The 16,429-nt window shown below is 42.3% G+C and overlaps 1 protein-coding gene across 6 annotated transcripts in view; it reads left to right on the plus strand.

Annotated features, from left to right (window-relative positions):
* Positions 1 to 16,429, plus strand: part of SUPT3H (SPT3 homolog, SAGA and STAGA complex component) — a gene marked incomplete at its 5' end in the record, with an annotated part of 301,070 nt that overhangs the window by 152,567 nt on the left and 132,074 nt on the right. For all 6 annotated transcript variants that reach the window (XM_080997474.1, XM_080997476.1, XM_080997477.1 and 3 more), the window contains 3 exons: positions 3,244 to 3,330; positions 6,625 to 6,715; positions 9,768 to 9,904. In XM_080997474.1, coding sequence (XP_080853600.1) covers positions 3,244 to 3,330; positions 6,625 to 6,715; positions 9,768 to 9,904 — 315 coding nt within the window. The remainder of the gene's footprint in view (positions 1 to 3,243; positions 3,331 to 6,624; positions 6,716 to 9,767; positions 9,905 to 16,429) is intronic.

Genomic DNA, 16,429 nt, shown 5'->3' on the forward strand with positions numbered 1-16,429 from the left:
CAGGTTAAGAACAGTTTCAGGTTAAGTACGGACCTCCGGAACGAATTAAGTACTTAACCCGAGGTACCACTGTATTTCTACTTGTTCTAAGTCAAGGCTGGGGAATCTGTGTCCCACCCCATGACCAGTTGAGGAAAGGGGGTGGCTTTGGAATTTGATAAGTTTCACAAATTCTTCTTTTTATGAGCATTCTGCAAATTTTGGTCCAGTCTCTTAGGCTGGAGCTGCAACAGTAAGCAATTAAGAAGTGTGATTGTTAAAATACATAATTTATTTGTTAACTGATATAGATACTGGTATATGTTGGCAATTATTTTATTATGACAAGGGGCCTCATAAATTGGAAGTTGTATGGGCCACTCTGGACCTATGAGTGGGACCGGATCTACCAGATGTTGGGCTACAACTCTTATCATCCCTGACCGTTGGGGCTGATGGGAGCTGAAGAACATCTGGAGGGCCACAGGTTTCCCACACGTGCTCTAAAGTGGTGGGAAATAGGAGGTCGGAAACCTGCGTGCTGGTTTCCCACAGGCATCTAGTTGGCCGTGGTACAGTCATACTTCGAGTTAAAGTAGCTTCGGGATGAGTATTTTCGGGTTGTGTGCTGCGGCGACCCGGAAGTAACGGAGCGTGTTACTTCCGAGTTTCGTCGTATGCGCAGACGGTCAAAATGACGTCATGCGCGGAAGCGGCGAAACGCGACCCGTGACCCGCAGACGCTTGGATGTGGGTTACGTTCGCTTCAGGATGCAAACGGGACTCCGGAACAGATCCCATTCGCATCCAGAGGTACCACTGTATTAACCAGCTGTTTCCAAATTGGCCCATGGGCCCCAAAACACAGGCATTCCATTTTCTAACTACTGTGATGTGCTGTTTTCACCAATAATTTCACTTTCACCAGAATTAGGCCCCTTTAATTCATGTTTTCAAGAAACTGGTGATACAATTTTTTTAAAATAAGAGTACCATATAGAGTACCTCGTCAAGCATTCCCATGTAGGCCAACAAATGGCCCCATCCTGATATCACACACACTGAGAAGCCCCTTCTCCGTCATCTGTGTGTGCATCTGTAGGAAGCTGGATTTTACACAAAAAACATGGAATGCATGTAGGTCTGCCTGCAGCCCTTGTCTAATGGAATTAAGTGGCTAAATCACAGTAGTGTTGCTTGGCACCCTGTGGCCACAGATACACGCAGGTGTATTAAAATAGTGGGCATAAACACACCCTACTATGTATTGTGTTGTGGTCGCAGTGTATTAAAATTGTGTTACCTTCTATCCAACAGAGCTTTATATTATCTGTTTCATTTGAAGGCTTCTGTAGATCTGTGCGAAATTTGAAAAATATGTGTTGTATTATCAGCATACTAACATCAATTTTCTAAGCACTTATTGAGTAAATGCATGCTGGATGTAAGTCCTCTGGGTTCATCCAAATTACACCAATGAGGTATTCATCCTGTTCTTTGTATTATAATTTTACCCAGCTTTTCTATACTTTATGATGGAAATTTAAGTACCTTGTGTATCCTTAAACTAATCAGAATAAGAAGCCACTTTTCTGTGCCAAAGAAAGAGAACTATCATTTTTCACATTCTTATACTTTCCAGTTCAGTTTCAAGGAAGATTATGTTACTGTGACTTCTGAATTCCTGAAAGTTCTCTTGTCTTTGTAGCTGCAAAGGCCTCCTGAGCATTTCAAAGGAAATAATGTGAATTTTTTGTGTGCAGTATGTTTTGTGTTGTGCATACCAGATACAGTCCACATTTTGTGTGCATGTGATTAGACTGGGGGGGGGGGGGGAATAATGCAGTCCAGTATTATGATTTATTGACTGAATCTTTTTCCTGCTGAAAACTTGCCAAAACTGAAAGCTTGCCCCCACCCCACTTCCATATTAGAAACAGCTACTGTTTTTGTTGATCTTTTTAACTTCTGAATAGGCCTATTTCAAGTCATACCAGCATGAGATCTTAGATTAATAATATACTTATTCAGCCACTACTAGAGTAAAACCATTGGCATGTGAAGGTTAGAATTTCTTAAAATTGTTTTCAGGTGCATTTTGTGAAAGGTGAGTAAGATTATATATGTGTGTGAGAGTGTGTGTGTGTGTGTGTGTGTGTGAGTGTGTGTGTGTGAGAGAGAGAGAGAAAAATTATTTCTATTTATTGTTTCATCTTACAGATGTGAAAGTAAATTTTAACATAGCTTAGGCTTTCCAAAAATTAAGTCTGCACCAGCACCCATTGTTCATTTTGCATCTTTCATCTTCCTAAATCCATACACACACACACACAGAGAGAGAGAGAGAGAGAGAGAGAGAGAGAGTGAGAGTGTCCTTACAGGAAAGAAGCCATTGGGGAATGAGCATTGCCTGGACAAATAGAAGCAGGATTGAACCTTACAAACTTACTCTTGGCATATAGAAGTGTTTTAGATGTGTCAACTCCTGCAGCCAAGCTGGTGGCAAACGTCCTGCTCCGCTTTCCTTTGGACCACATCAGAGAGGCCAAGAGGGGAGCCTTGGTGTCCAGGCAGCCCAATATCTCCAGACACACTGCCCAGGCTTGAGCCTCTGGAAATTCACTGGTGCTGCTAACACAGTGGTTTGACATAACCCCCAGAAAAGCACTCCATTGTCTCTTGAGAAAGATGGATGCCAACAATGACCTTGTGCCACAATGGAGGGGTTCTTAGCATCAGCACTCAAAGAGGGTATCCTTTGAATTTTTTAAAAAATGTAAGTGTGTGTGTGTGTGTGTGTGTGAGAGAGAGAGAGAGAGAGAGAGAGGAAGGAAAGTTAGCATTGGGTTGTAGTAGTATATTTGTGGGTATTCTATAAACATTACATTTCTCTCTTTTTTTTTTTTTTTTGCCCTATTGATGCAAAAGCTAGATTCTTCCCTTCAATGTTACAGGATGTTTCACACACTATGATTGCTTGTAGGATACCATGAATTTTCCTTGAGGTAAAGACCCAAAATGAAATGTTGCAATAGCAGCTGGCAAATCAGAAAATCCCAAACAGATAACAAAGAAGGAGTTTGTAATTTTGCTGGTGTTTTATTTTGTTACTGAGGAATCATGCTTTGGCTTGGAATTTTGAGGTCTTCCCAAGCCATAATTTCTGTATATGGCTATATTTTATGTCTAATGAATTTCAGTAAGCACCTTCAAACAAATGCTAGTGCTGTTATCACTCTTCTTGTCCTGCCTGTTTGTTTACAGTTACAACAAGCCTCTGAAGTTTCTCAAATGAGAGGAGCAAGAGTAATCTCTGCAGAAGATCTTATTTTTTTGATGCGCAAAGATAAGGTACAGTTATTAAATGCAACTATTAAAATAATGGTTGGAAAAAATATTCTGTTAAAATATATGGCTACCATGTTTTAAATAAAGTATAGGCAGAATTTTATTATAACTAATTATTCTGCATCTCGCTTCATATTGTACATTTGTTTCAGATTGTACAAATGAAATGTAATTCCATCCAGATAAATTATTTCTTTGTGGGAAAGCAGCTAGCTGCACAGCCCAGTTAGTCCTTTCTGATCTGCCAAGAGTTTAAAGCATCCTTGATTCTTCAGGTTCTTGACATCAATACTTTCCCATTTACAGTTCCTAAATAGTCCAGATCTTGCTTTAAGCATGCAAAACAGATAAGAGAATTAGAGAACATTAGCTTTGGAAGGAACCCCAAGGGTCATCTAGTCCAGCCCCCTGTAATGCAGGAATCTTTTGCCCAACATGGGGTTGGAACCCACGACCCTGAGATTAAGAGCCTTATATTCTACCATCTGAGCTATCCCAGTTGGAAGATTATATCTCTCCCCCCCCTCCAGTGCATAAAAGGTGCTCAGATGTGTTCATTTATGCAATTCTGAAGCCTATTTTAATCAAAGTTATGAGACACAATTGCTTGGTGCCTTGAGTAGGACCTGGGGCAAGCAGCACATGAAAACAAATTTGGGAGAATGTCAGTTAATTTACAAATGTGCTAGTAGAAGTAGAGGTCCTGATTTTAATCAATATAGCAGCACATAGTGGTGGTGGGAGTTTGAGCTTTCTGGAGAACCCTGTTGACACAAACACGCACACACACACACACATTGCCATTTTAATATGGAATGTGGCTGGAGAATGAAGGGTTAAGCCTTCTCCCATGTGCTACAGTCCCAATGAAAATCCCTTACCACGCCTACTGTTAAATGAATGACCACAGTGTGCTTTTTAATGACATGATCATTGTCGCATATAGTTTGTCAATGAACTGATTGGCAGACTTTGCCATGTGAAAATGCTAGGTGAATGTACCACATTTTGTGCACCATAACACTCACTTTATTCCTCCTAGAAAGTAAGGGGAAATGTCTGTGCGTGTTATGGAGGGAATGCCTACGGGTGGCATGCCTACGGATTTTCCTCCTCTAAAAACTACGTGCGTGTTATGGTCGGGTGCGTGTTATAGAGCAAAAAATACGGTACTTAAGTTAAACAGAGGACTTGTGCAAGTGCATGTATTTTTTTTTCTAAACCAAAAATTTCAGGTAATTTTCTTTTCAAAAGCACGCTATTCTCCAAATCCTGCCTTATTAATAGATCTTCCACTTTTTTTTTTTTTTTTAATTCCTCAGGGCATTTTATTTTTTTTTTAAATCATATTTATTAAAGTTTCCAAAAATATAAAAATACAAAGAAAAAAGAAAAAAAAAGATATTTAAAAACCTTACTTTCATTGCCTACTTTCTGGGACTCCCCCCTCCCCCCCGACTGTATTCCCCTTTCCTTAATTTGGTTCTACAAGCTCTCACTCCCAATTTGAAGCTTAATTTGTTTAACCCACTATCCAAATTGAATTGTACAAATCTTACCACCGTCCCACATCATTAACAAGAAAAGAAAAAAGATTTTCCCCAAGATCCACCCCAGTTCCTTCCACGAATTCCCTTTTTTTAAACACGTCCAATCAAAATAAAATGACATGCGTAAGTTATATAAAGAAATAGAAAATAAGAGATATAGAAAAATTCAAAAGATGGTTACACAGCCTTTGGATTCCAAATCTCCCCCCCCCCCTTCCCCGGTTTGAATTCCCCATGTCCATCAGTCTATACATTATCAGCTTGGAAGTCTCAATTCATGACCAGATTTCTCCCCGATTCCATCTTGCCGGTTTTCTTTTAATTTATTAATTTTAATAATATTTAACTTCAAGTGTCCAATCTAACAAAGGCCTTTAATTTCCTTGATCTTTACCACTCCTCCCGTTGTTCTTTCCGTGTCGTAATCAGTCCTTTGTTCTTCTTATTCCTCACTTTCTCAGGTTTCTTGTCCTGTTCAGCTGCTAAAACTTTCTAATTCAGAAATCTGGTATCTCTACAGAGGTTTGTTATTCAGGAACAAAAACTTACGTCCAGTCCCTTCCTTTCTTCAATAGAAAATTCTATTGTCTCCTTTAATGTAAATACCTCTGTAGACAAAATACTATTTCAGTTTTGCAGCTTTCCCAGAAGATAACAAGTCCTGTGCGAATCCCAGAGTATTTTTCCACTTACGACCGTTCTTGTAATGTCCCGAAACCCCTCTAGGGGGATTGTAATAACTTTGTATCCTCTAATCCAAAAATCAAATTGTTGCTTATTTTCCAACAGTTTATATCCATATTATAGCAAATTGTAACAAAATTAACCAGCAAAGTCCTCATAAACAAAGTCCTCTTTATATTCTCCAGCTTTGACAGCTACTTTGACAGCTGTCAAAGTCTCCGTCTCTCTTCACCAGGCTCCGCGAATCGCCCCGGTTCCCGGGGGGGGGGGTTGCATTTTTCTTCTCACCCTCCACTCTTCTCCTCCAGCACAGTTCTTATAATTTCCCATCGTGAAATTAATGATTTTTATCAGAAGTATACTTCCCTTTGGACCTTGGTTACCCAGTCCTTGTTCTGGAATGCTTACAGTAGGGGGGGGGATTGACTTCCTTTTTAAATCGCCCCCGCTCGTGCCAAATCCGAAATTTTGAACCCGGTTTCCCAATTACTCACGGGTTGTTGTTAATAGTCCAAATTTTCAATGGAAGAAGTCAGCGCTCTCCGTCGAATGGCATGCGGCTGCGCTCGGCAGGGAAAGCAGAAGACTCAAAGCACCACGCCGCTCCCCGGCACCCGATCCGAAGCCTTTAAAAAGGCTCCTTCACGAGTCGGGAGGGCGCTAATGGTGCAAGCCGAGTCACCCATGTCCACGGACTCCGTGCCCGTGGTTTTTAAGGGTCCCCGCGTCGCCGGCGCGGTAGGACCCAGCCCCTGCCGAGCAGACTCCCTCCGGAGCTCGGAGGGAGTCCGCCATTCGGCGATGGCGCCAACCCGGAAGTCCCTAGATCTTCCACTTTTGAAGGGCACCAAGGAACACTGAAGCCAGCGGATTTCTGCACTGGCAACCTAATGACGCCTTTCTGTGCACCCTGCAACTTTGATTATATCAATGAGTGTGTTTGTAATTTTGTGTATGTGTTCTAAGGTAGCGGCTGTGTCTCTCAGTTGGAGCTATGTTTCTTACTCTGGCAGGCAGTGTTTGTATCCATTGTTATTAGCACTCTTCTCTTCTTTCTCCCTAGAAAAAGCTTAGAAGGCTACTTAAATATATGTTTTTCCGAGACTACAAATCTAAAGTTGTCAAAGGCATTGAAGAAGATGATCTTCTTGAAGGTAGGTAAACTTGTAAATAAATTGTATTTCTGGTCTAAAACTCCCTTTAAATCCATATCAGCAAAAAGATAAGAACTCACTCTGAAACTCACTTACAGGTGGTACCTAACACCACAGGAACTAATGCTAATACGCCCAGGAACCTCACCAAAATGCTGGAGAGGATTCACCTCCACAGGCATGTAGTTCCACATATGGTGGGAATGTCCTAAAATCCAACTCTTCTGGACATCAATCATACAATAAATATGCAAAATAACTAAGCAAATATTAGAAGTCACTCCAGAACTGGCCCTACTAAACATCTTCCAAGACAATAATGCCACTCACAACACAAATAACTCATAACCCACCTACTCTCAGCAGCCAGAAACATCATAGCCAGACGCTGGAGAGACCTGTCAGGAGTAAGCATGGACCAATGGTATCAAACAGCCTTATTAGAAAAACTAACCAACAAACTAAAACTGACACGGGGACAAACAGAAGAAGACGTCTTCACCCCGGTATGGTTACCCTTCATCACATACACAGCCCAACAAGACAGTGACAAGAATCCACCAACAGCATACAAATCAATCTGGCTAACCTGATCCAAACACACACACACACACACACACACACACACACACCCCACTCACACACAAAAAGAAAGTTCACCACAGCCAATCACAAACAACCACACCCTAGGCCAACCCCAACCTCTCTCACCACCAAAGGAAGACAAGCAAATAGTAAAGAGAACCCACACAAGTGATGCTGACACAAAACCCCGCACATATGCTAAGTAGAATAGAAGCATTGCCCCCCCCGACCCCACCCCTCTCACCATTCCCCCCTCCACCTCTTCCTCCCTTTTCTTCCTAATGTAACACTAATGTCTCAACAAATGAAACTGATCTGCAGAAAACGCAACTTGAAAAAGAGACATTGCACATACTTTTGTAAACCAAGAAATATTTAATAAAAATATATTATTTATAAATAAATAAATAAATGAATGAATGAATGTATTTCTTTGGGGAGTATTCAGCATACAAACTGTATATACCAAACGGAAAATATATTCCTCATGCAGATAACTTTAGACACCCAAAAATATTTACTTACTTGGGAACTCCATTTAGCCTTGTGTTTTTCCTTTCAAATTACTTATAAAAGTGCAGTATGGCAGTCCAGCAACCAAATGATAAGTAGACCTGTTTAATGTCAAGAGCTGTGTTGAGCTAAGCAACTGGTGCTGATTAAAAGGCTTAATTGATTTCAGCATGTGTAATTTACGTGTGGCAGCCTCCAAGTGGAAAGGGGAAGGTGGTTGGCTTTAAAATTAATTTGAATAGGCATTTTGTTAATTTATTATCAAAGAATCTGACATATTTTATGAAGCAACCATAATCTAAAATCACTTAATTCTGATATATAGCTTGGAGGTGTTTTAAATTGTACACCGGCAGTGGACTGAAAAAACTTTCTCCTCTCCCTTCTCTATGGGCAGCGGCAGCTGGTGTCTTCCCAAAAGTGGTGATGCTTGAAGCACAACTCAGCTCTTCACATTTGCCTCACCCCCCTCCACCCCACCCCAATCCCTCTGCCCATGACTTGTTTGCGGCTAGGTGATCAGGCCATGGCAGAAAATCTTTAAAGACAGCATGCATGTTACTTATAATTCCCAAGTACAGACTTAGAACTGAGGCTGACAGAAAGAGATTTGACCAAGGCCAGACAATGTCTGTGGTTGTCTGAGGTAAAGCTATAGAGGCTTTCTGTCCCATAAATAGTTGTGTTTTGGCGGAAGCAGCATTACTCATCTTCTTGCTTAAATATTATGTTTTGAAAATGTGAAAATAGCTAAGGTGTTTCTGGGAATGTATGGAATGCACTTCTTTCACCACTAAGTAACCATAATCAACAACACTTTATCTGAGATTAGAGATGATATTTCATAAATGTAAATCCCAGCCTGACTGGAACTCAGGAACCTCCTTAAAAATTAAAAAATGGGGGTGTTGGAAGACAGTGCAGATGGAAGAAGACCAGGACTGATGCAGATAAGTGCGAGGAAGGACAGCAGCAGAGCGATGATGGTGGAGGAGTAGCGAGATGTGAGAAAGGAGAGCCACGGGAGAGGTTGCTGCTGGAAATGGCAGACATTCCCTTGAAGCCCATGAACTGTGAGAGGAGGCCTCCACTGCGCTCAGGACACTTGGACAAGTTTAATGGAACTTACACACAAAGAACTATGAATGCCTGGACATAATCCCATGTATTGGGTTCCAGCCTAATAATATTAATTTTTGTCAATCAAGTAGTCATACACACTGCCATCCTGTCAGGTGAAAGTAACTTCTACCACACCCATTTCACATTTGAGATTTATATGATTCGTGTGATTGGTTTTACAGTCATACCTTGGATCCTGAACGCCTTGGTACGCCTTTGTACGCCTTTGGCTCCCAAACACCACAAACCCAGAAGTGATTGTTCCGGTTTGTGAACATTCTTTTGGAAGCCGAACGTCCAACGCTGCTTCCGCGGCTTCCAGTTGAGTGCAGGAGCTTCCTGCAGCCAATCGGAAGCCGCACCTTGGTTTCTGAACATTTTGGAAGTTGAACGGACTTCTGGAGTGAATTCAGTTTGACTTCCAAGGTATGTCTGTATTATGTTTCCTGTGTCCTCCTTAAAACTGAGGCTTGTTGGGATATTGTGGTAGATTACATGAAGGACATACCTCAAAGTAAGTTTGACATGGATCTATGCCAGAAAGCGACTGCCCAGAAAGGGGTGAAGAGACTGTCATGTCATTAGCCATTATGGTATGCCATATTATGATTTTGAGCATGATATAGTGAACAACATTGCACCAAATTTGAATCAGCCATAAGCAAGCTGAGTGATTTCTGAGAAATTGGAGACCATAATAGAAACAATGAGTCTTAGAACTTCACATTTCTTCAGTGCCTGGGTGTTATCTTTTCATATATATTATGTACTTCGTCAATGATAACACCAGGATCAAATCAAATTGTTTGTTTCTCCCTTCAATTTCTTTCAGACAGAGTCAGTAGCAGCAGCACCAATAAACGTCAGAAAATTGCTCAAGATTTTCTTATCTCTATTGATCAGACTGGAGAGCTGTTGGGCTTGTTGGAAGATGATGAGATTGATGATGTAAAACTAGAGAGAATGGAGGTAAATTCTGGACCTTTTTCCTGTACGTGGAAGGTTAAGTTTACATAGCTCAGCTCCTTGATATGTAGCAGGATCCTTCACCTACAGCCCCCATTTACACGGCAACTAATGGACTCACATCAGTGTTCAGAGAATGGGGAGTGCATTCCATTTGGAAGGTGCCTTGGCCAGAAATTATTATTTTAATTAAGCAGATGTTCCTGGCAAGTTACAGGAAAAGGCAAAATAGCAAACAAACCCAGATTTGTTCCCAATTCAAAAATAGCACTTAACGTAACCCTAAAAAGTGTAAATACCATCTAAGCAAAGCTTTCTACCAAGAGACAATTTTAGTGGGATCCCAATACCAAATGTAACTTTGCAAATAAATTAATACATCTTAAAAGCTTGATATGCATACCACTTGTTTTAGAAGCAGCAGTTTATGTTCCCAGAAATGTTCAGAGTGTTACACTCACCGAGTTTTCACAGTGTTAAATGTAAAATAAATATTAGACATGCAAATGTTGACCACTCTGTATGTTGGCTATCTGCTTGTTGTGTAAAAAGCAGGGATTTCACCTGTCTTACGATAGATGTGATACCGTACCTGTATTTGTTTGCCTATTAACCAAAATTGTCAGAGAATTTGGGATAGAGCCATCTGTTGTGGAAGCTTTAGCTGAGTTACCTACATTGCAGGGGGTTGGACTAGATGACCCTTGGGGTCACTTCCAACTCTATGATTCTATGTTTTGTCTTATGTTTGAAAATATATATTTTACATATAATTCATTCCTATATTCCAATATAGGGACGCGGGTGGCGCTGTGGGTAAAACCTCAGCACCTAGGACTTGCCGATCGCATGGTCGGCGGTTCAAATCCCCGCGACGGGGTGAGCTCCCGTCGTTCGGTCCCAGCTCCTGCCTACCTAGCAGTTCGAAAGCACTCTTAAGTGCAAGTAGATAAATAGGTACCAGTTTATAGCGGGAAGGTGAACGGTGTTCCCGTGTGCTGCTCTGGTGCCGGTTCGTCAGAGCAGCTTCGTCACGCTGGCCACGTGACCCGGAAGTGTCTGCGGACAGCGCTGGCTCCCGGCCTCTTAAGTGAGATGGGCGCACAACCCTAGAGTCTGTCAAGACTGGCCCGTACGGGCAGGGGTACCTTTACCTTTACCTTTTTATATTCCAATATATGCTGCTGTATGTGGCATTTTCCTCACTGGATGAAGCTGAAAGCTGTAGCTGGGAAATAAAACCATCTAGCAAGCTAGCCATATGTTTCACAAAATGCTATCTGACTTTGTACCGCTTTCCTGGCCCCTAGGCTAATTTGTGCATGTGCCAATCTCTCTCCACTTTGGGAAGTGCTAGTTAAGATCTTCATAGCGTAACGTTTCCTCTCCATTCTTTTCCTACGCAACCTCAAGCGCCACAATGCAGACATCTTGGTTCATTCTTGTTGCCATGGAGGGGCAGTTTTGTTCTATTGAACGTTTTCACATTCTGAATATTTTCCTCCTCAAAATATTTTTATTTATTTTTTAAAAAGGTTGGTCTTTTACTTAAGCACTTTAGCATAGTACAAAAGGATTAAGATGTTCACTTATATCATTCTAGTCTTCTTCTTCTTCTGCCTCATTAGAGCATTGCTTCCAAGACACCCTATAGTAAGGTTGCCAGATTTTTTTCAATGAATCTGGGGACACTTTTCAACTTCCTACTAAATAGATGGATTTTGTCAGAGGACTGATTTGTAAATCTGGGGACTGTCCCCAGGAAACGGGGACGTCTGGTAACCTTACCCTATAGCAGTAGCACTGATCTTGTGATGGCTCTATATTAACTCCAGAATCAAAGGCAGTCTGCCTCTGAAGGCTGGTGTCCTGCTTGAAGGTTACTCATAAGCTCCTACTTGGCCGTCATGGGAGCAGAAAACTGGACTGCCTGTAGTCTGATCTTCTTCTATTCTTATGTCAACTATAACATTTACTTAATAGGTGCCAGGTGGTGGTGTGGTTGCTCGAGAGCAAACAGGCAAGACTCCAACCTGTCTTTTCCAGGCTTTATTATGAGAGCCAGTGTAGTGTAGTGGTTAAGAGCAGTGGACTCGTAATCTGGGGAACCGGGTTTGCAGCTCCGCTGCTGGGTGCAGCTGCTGGGTGACCTTGGGCCAGTCACACTTCTCTGAAGTCTCTCAGCCCCACTCACCTCACAGAGTGTTTGTTGTGGGGGAGGAAGGGAAAGGAGAATGTTAGCCGCTTTGAGACTCCTTCGGGTAGTGATAAAGCGGGATATCAAATCCAAACTCCTCTTCTTCTTCAAAATATTTACAGTGAAGAGCGTCGCAAGTCCATGTCTAGCTCAGTCGCTAGCAGAATCTGGGAGTGGGTGGTCCTTGTAACTTCCCCAGCATAACAGTCGTGTGACCCCCATCCGTCTCCTCCCCTCTTCCGCCCAAACCTACTGCGCAGAGTGGGCGCTGGCAAAGGGGCGCTTGCCTGCCCTCCCCTTTGCTCAGGCTCAGTGTTGAGGCTCTCCCTAGCATCTCCTGGTCCCTGCGTCCCCTCCCCACTGGAGAGGCTTTCCTCCTCGCCAGAGGAGGAGCTGCTTCGCAAGATTTTCGGAGGCTCCCTGTAACACAACTGCCCTTCCACCTCTCGCCTCTGAGCTGATGGCAGTTCCCTGACAATAGGTTTTTAACTACTTGAGGATAAAAACTATGTTTTTGTTTATAGCAATACGCTCCCCTGTCTACACGGCTTCATTGTGGCCCTGACCCTGTAGAAGAATTTCAGGTGTTCCTGATTCTCTGTCAGCAAGAAACTTCTGACATGCTGACATGTAGCCTTTCAAGTATAATGTTGTTGTTATTATTTATTAAATTTGTATAGCACCCTTAGACCAAAGATCACAGGGCAGTTCACAGCAAAAAAATACAAAATGAGAACACAAAATACATACCCCAAAAAACAAAATCAGACCAATAGCCCCCCTCCCACAAACACTATTGATTGATTAATCAGCCCTTGCCCTTGCTCCTCCCTTAAGGGGCGACCCCCACTTCGCTGGCCAAAGGTGCAAAAACACCGGATGCCTCAAGAGAAGAAGGAATTCCAGTAGATATGAAGGAGGGCCAGATGATCTGCTCACATCCTCCACTGACGGACTCTGGCTGCTGCTGCCTCCAAGACACCTCCAAGCGTTATGGTACAGACTGCTTCCCAGGTACAGTGGTACCTTGGTTCTCAAACTTAATCTGTTCCGGAAGTCTGTTCCGAAACCAAAGCATTCCAAAACCAAGGCACACTTTCCCATAGAAAGTAATGCAAAATGGATTAATCCGTTTAAGAATTTTAAAAACAACCCCTAAAATAGCAATTTAACATGAATTTTACTATCTAACCAGACCATTTCTGGGTTAGGGTTAATTTTACAACTGGGTTAGGGTTAGGGTAAGGATTAGATTTAGGGTTAGGGTCAGGGTCAGTGTTGTTTTATGTTTTCTTGTGATTTTGATTCATTTGCGGTTGGTTTGCTTTTTTCAATTTGTTGTGTTGCTGCTTTTTCACGAGTTGCGAGTTTGTTGGCTTTGTGGTTTTCTGGAAAGTTTCAGTTTTAATTTTGAATGCAGCCCTGTGGCCCTGGTGCTAAGTGAGGGAAGGCTGGGCCGGGGCTGCAAGTGAGCAGGCAAGGGATGGCCCCACCCCACCCCCCACCCCACCCCCCAGCCTGCTCCTGCTTGCAGGCAAGTAGGAGTGGGATCGGGCTGCTCCGCTAGGCAGCACAAAGCCCCCACTTTCCAGTTCAGAGAGCCTCAACCTGTTGCTGCTTGCACGGGAACAGGAGCTGGATCGGGGCTGCTCAGCTGGGGAGGTGCAGGCTCCATCACACTTTCTGTTGAGGGGTTTGCGGCCGCACTTCCCTCAAGGGAGAAGCTAAAAAGAGCCCCCACCTCGCCATCAGAGCCCCTGCACCACCTGAAGGCAGCCAGGCTGAGTGAGGAAAGGCTGGGCTGGGGTGGGCAGGCAAAGGATGTTTCTGCCACCCCGGCCCAGCCTTTCTTCACTCAGTGCCGGGGCCGCCAGAGATGGAGGAGGGGATGGTTGCTGTTGTGGCAGCGATGGCGGAGGGACCCAGGACTGGAGGGTGGCAGGTGCCTGCTCGCTTGCCACCTGGCCTGCCTTCCCTCACTTGCAAAACGGAAGTGTGGCACTCAAAATGGAAGTCATACTCAGAACAGAGCATGTTCGGCTTCCAGAAAAAAATCAGAAACTTTGGGTTTTGGTTCCAAGTAGTTTGAGAACTAAGCTGTTCAAAAACCGAGGTACCACTGTACTTCTCATTGGGGCCTTTCAACACCAACAGTTTATTAACCAGAGTTGCAAAATCAGGAACATCTCTGGACTTGCCCATTCTCTCTTTCCACTTTCTAATGTGAATTCCCAACTCCCCTTCCTTATTCGCTATAACCATAGTGTGACCAGCCATGGTGGCTGTGTTCTAGGCAGTGAGCTTCTGAATACAGCTGACAAGTACGACAAGCAATTGTTGAGTCACATAAAAGTTGTTGTTCTATCCTGGCAGAGGAACAGCATGGACTTCAGGGAACATGGCTCTAACTGGAGCCTGGAAACCGGATAATTCCTTAAGTGAAAGACTAGCAAACATGTAAAACAGATTGCAGGGCCACTTCTGCCTCTGTCCGGAATGCCGCATCCTTCCTAATCCCAGCCCCCAGTGCTGGACCTCTGCAAGGGAAAGCCTCGCATATGGTCTTTCCCCATGGCGAACACCACAGCTGTAGACTTCATCTAACTCATGGATTTGGGAGCAGGGGTGGGAGGCCCAGCAATGTTTCCTTTCTACATGTTATGTTTGTTCATGGGTGAAGGGAGTTACTCCCTGCTTCTAAGAACTTAACTGTGAAATCAGCACAGTGGCATGGTTTACTGCAGGTTATTAGGCAGGGTAAAACAAAGATCCACCTCAATTTCCACATGTCTCCCAAAGAAAGACGATTTGGCACTGGACCAAATGTAACAAAAGATCAACCTTACACAATTTCTACAATTTTGCCCCTAACTTCTCAACACATCACACATGGTTTAACATTACATCTGCAAATATCTATTTTATTTGAAAGTATTTATACACTGCTTTGTATTTCAAAAATCTCTAAGCAGTGACAAAGTTCTTATTAATTTGGGTGGGCAAATCCATTTCAAGCATATATCTGCATTGGTTAAACCAAGAAGGAAGAGGAGAAGTGTGTGTGTGTGTGTTGGCATGCACAGTTTTGAAGGAAAGATTCAGGAGAATGATCTTGCTTTGTTGTATCTGGAAACCTAAAATCAACTAGGAAACTGCATTCTGCTTTCTCAAATGTTAGTTGGTCAATAAGAGTTTTTTATTATTGTGGATGCTTTTCTAAAACAAGAACTTGGTCTGGGTCTCTTTAAAAAATACTGCGGGCTTTAAAAATGCAGGAAACATGTTCTGTTCCTGAAAAGAAGATGGTAGTTAGCATATAAAGTAGTATAGAATATCTTATTTGCCATGTTTAGTAGACTATGGTTTCTGCAAGCTACGTTTTGGAGGAAGTCCAGTGCGCTCTTTAAAATCTTTACAACCTCCTTTAAAGAATTAGTGTACTTAAATCATGAGCTGTGATCTAAAGGCTATGTTCCTTTTAGGTATCAATTACTTCAGAAATGTGTGGTTATCTTGGTTTGGCCAACTGCAAATGGTTTCGGTTCCACTTTGCCCTGGGCCAAAAACATGCTAAGTTGTCCAAAGCAGATGATAAACATGTATTTCTGATGTCATTACAGCCCAAACAGGATATGATTGTTCAGTGGTATGGTTTCACTTATGATGAATTATACAGAAAGCAAATATTGTTTATGTCGTATTTCTTTAAAACTGTATTTTTGAAATAATTACACGTGTGTGTGTGTGTGTCTTTAAACAGAATGGTGTGTATTTGTTTCCAGGGTGCATATCATATAGTTGCATAACTGATATAAAGAAAAACACTGGTGATTTAAAAATATTAACAGAATGTAATCATTTTTTTACTGAAAAATATCAGCTTAACCCTTTGACTATCACAAGGAGAGTATCTTTCTGTTAGCTTTCATTTTAAGATTAAGGAGATTTGCCGACACAGGGATGAGAATCACTATGGGAATAAACAAAAGTCAGATAATGAGCTGTTAACGCAACAAAAAACAAAAGCCTCTTTGTTGATTTGAAACATAGTGTTTTACTTGATGTTAAATCCCACTGATTTTAAATACTAACATTCAGTGGTATTGAGGAGAGATGTATAGCAACGAAAGCTGGCTTAGCTCCTTCAGAAACTTTGTATTGTCCCAAACCTAAGATCTCGAATATCTATAAAATGGGTCTCAGCTACTAACCAAAATATATTAGCAATATCATATTCCAGATACCTCTTGATTGTGGGCAAAAGACAGTACAGTTCTGACGTAACATGCTTCTGTTTAACCTTTGTAGACAGAACCTAAGAAACTGACATA

This window comes from Podarcis pityusensis, assembly GCF_964106645.2.
Source record: "Podarcis pityusensis genome assembly, chromosome: 3".
Lineage (NCBI taxonomy): Eukaryota > Metazoa > Chordata > Lepidosauria > Squamata > Lacertidae > Podarcis > Podarcis pityusensis.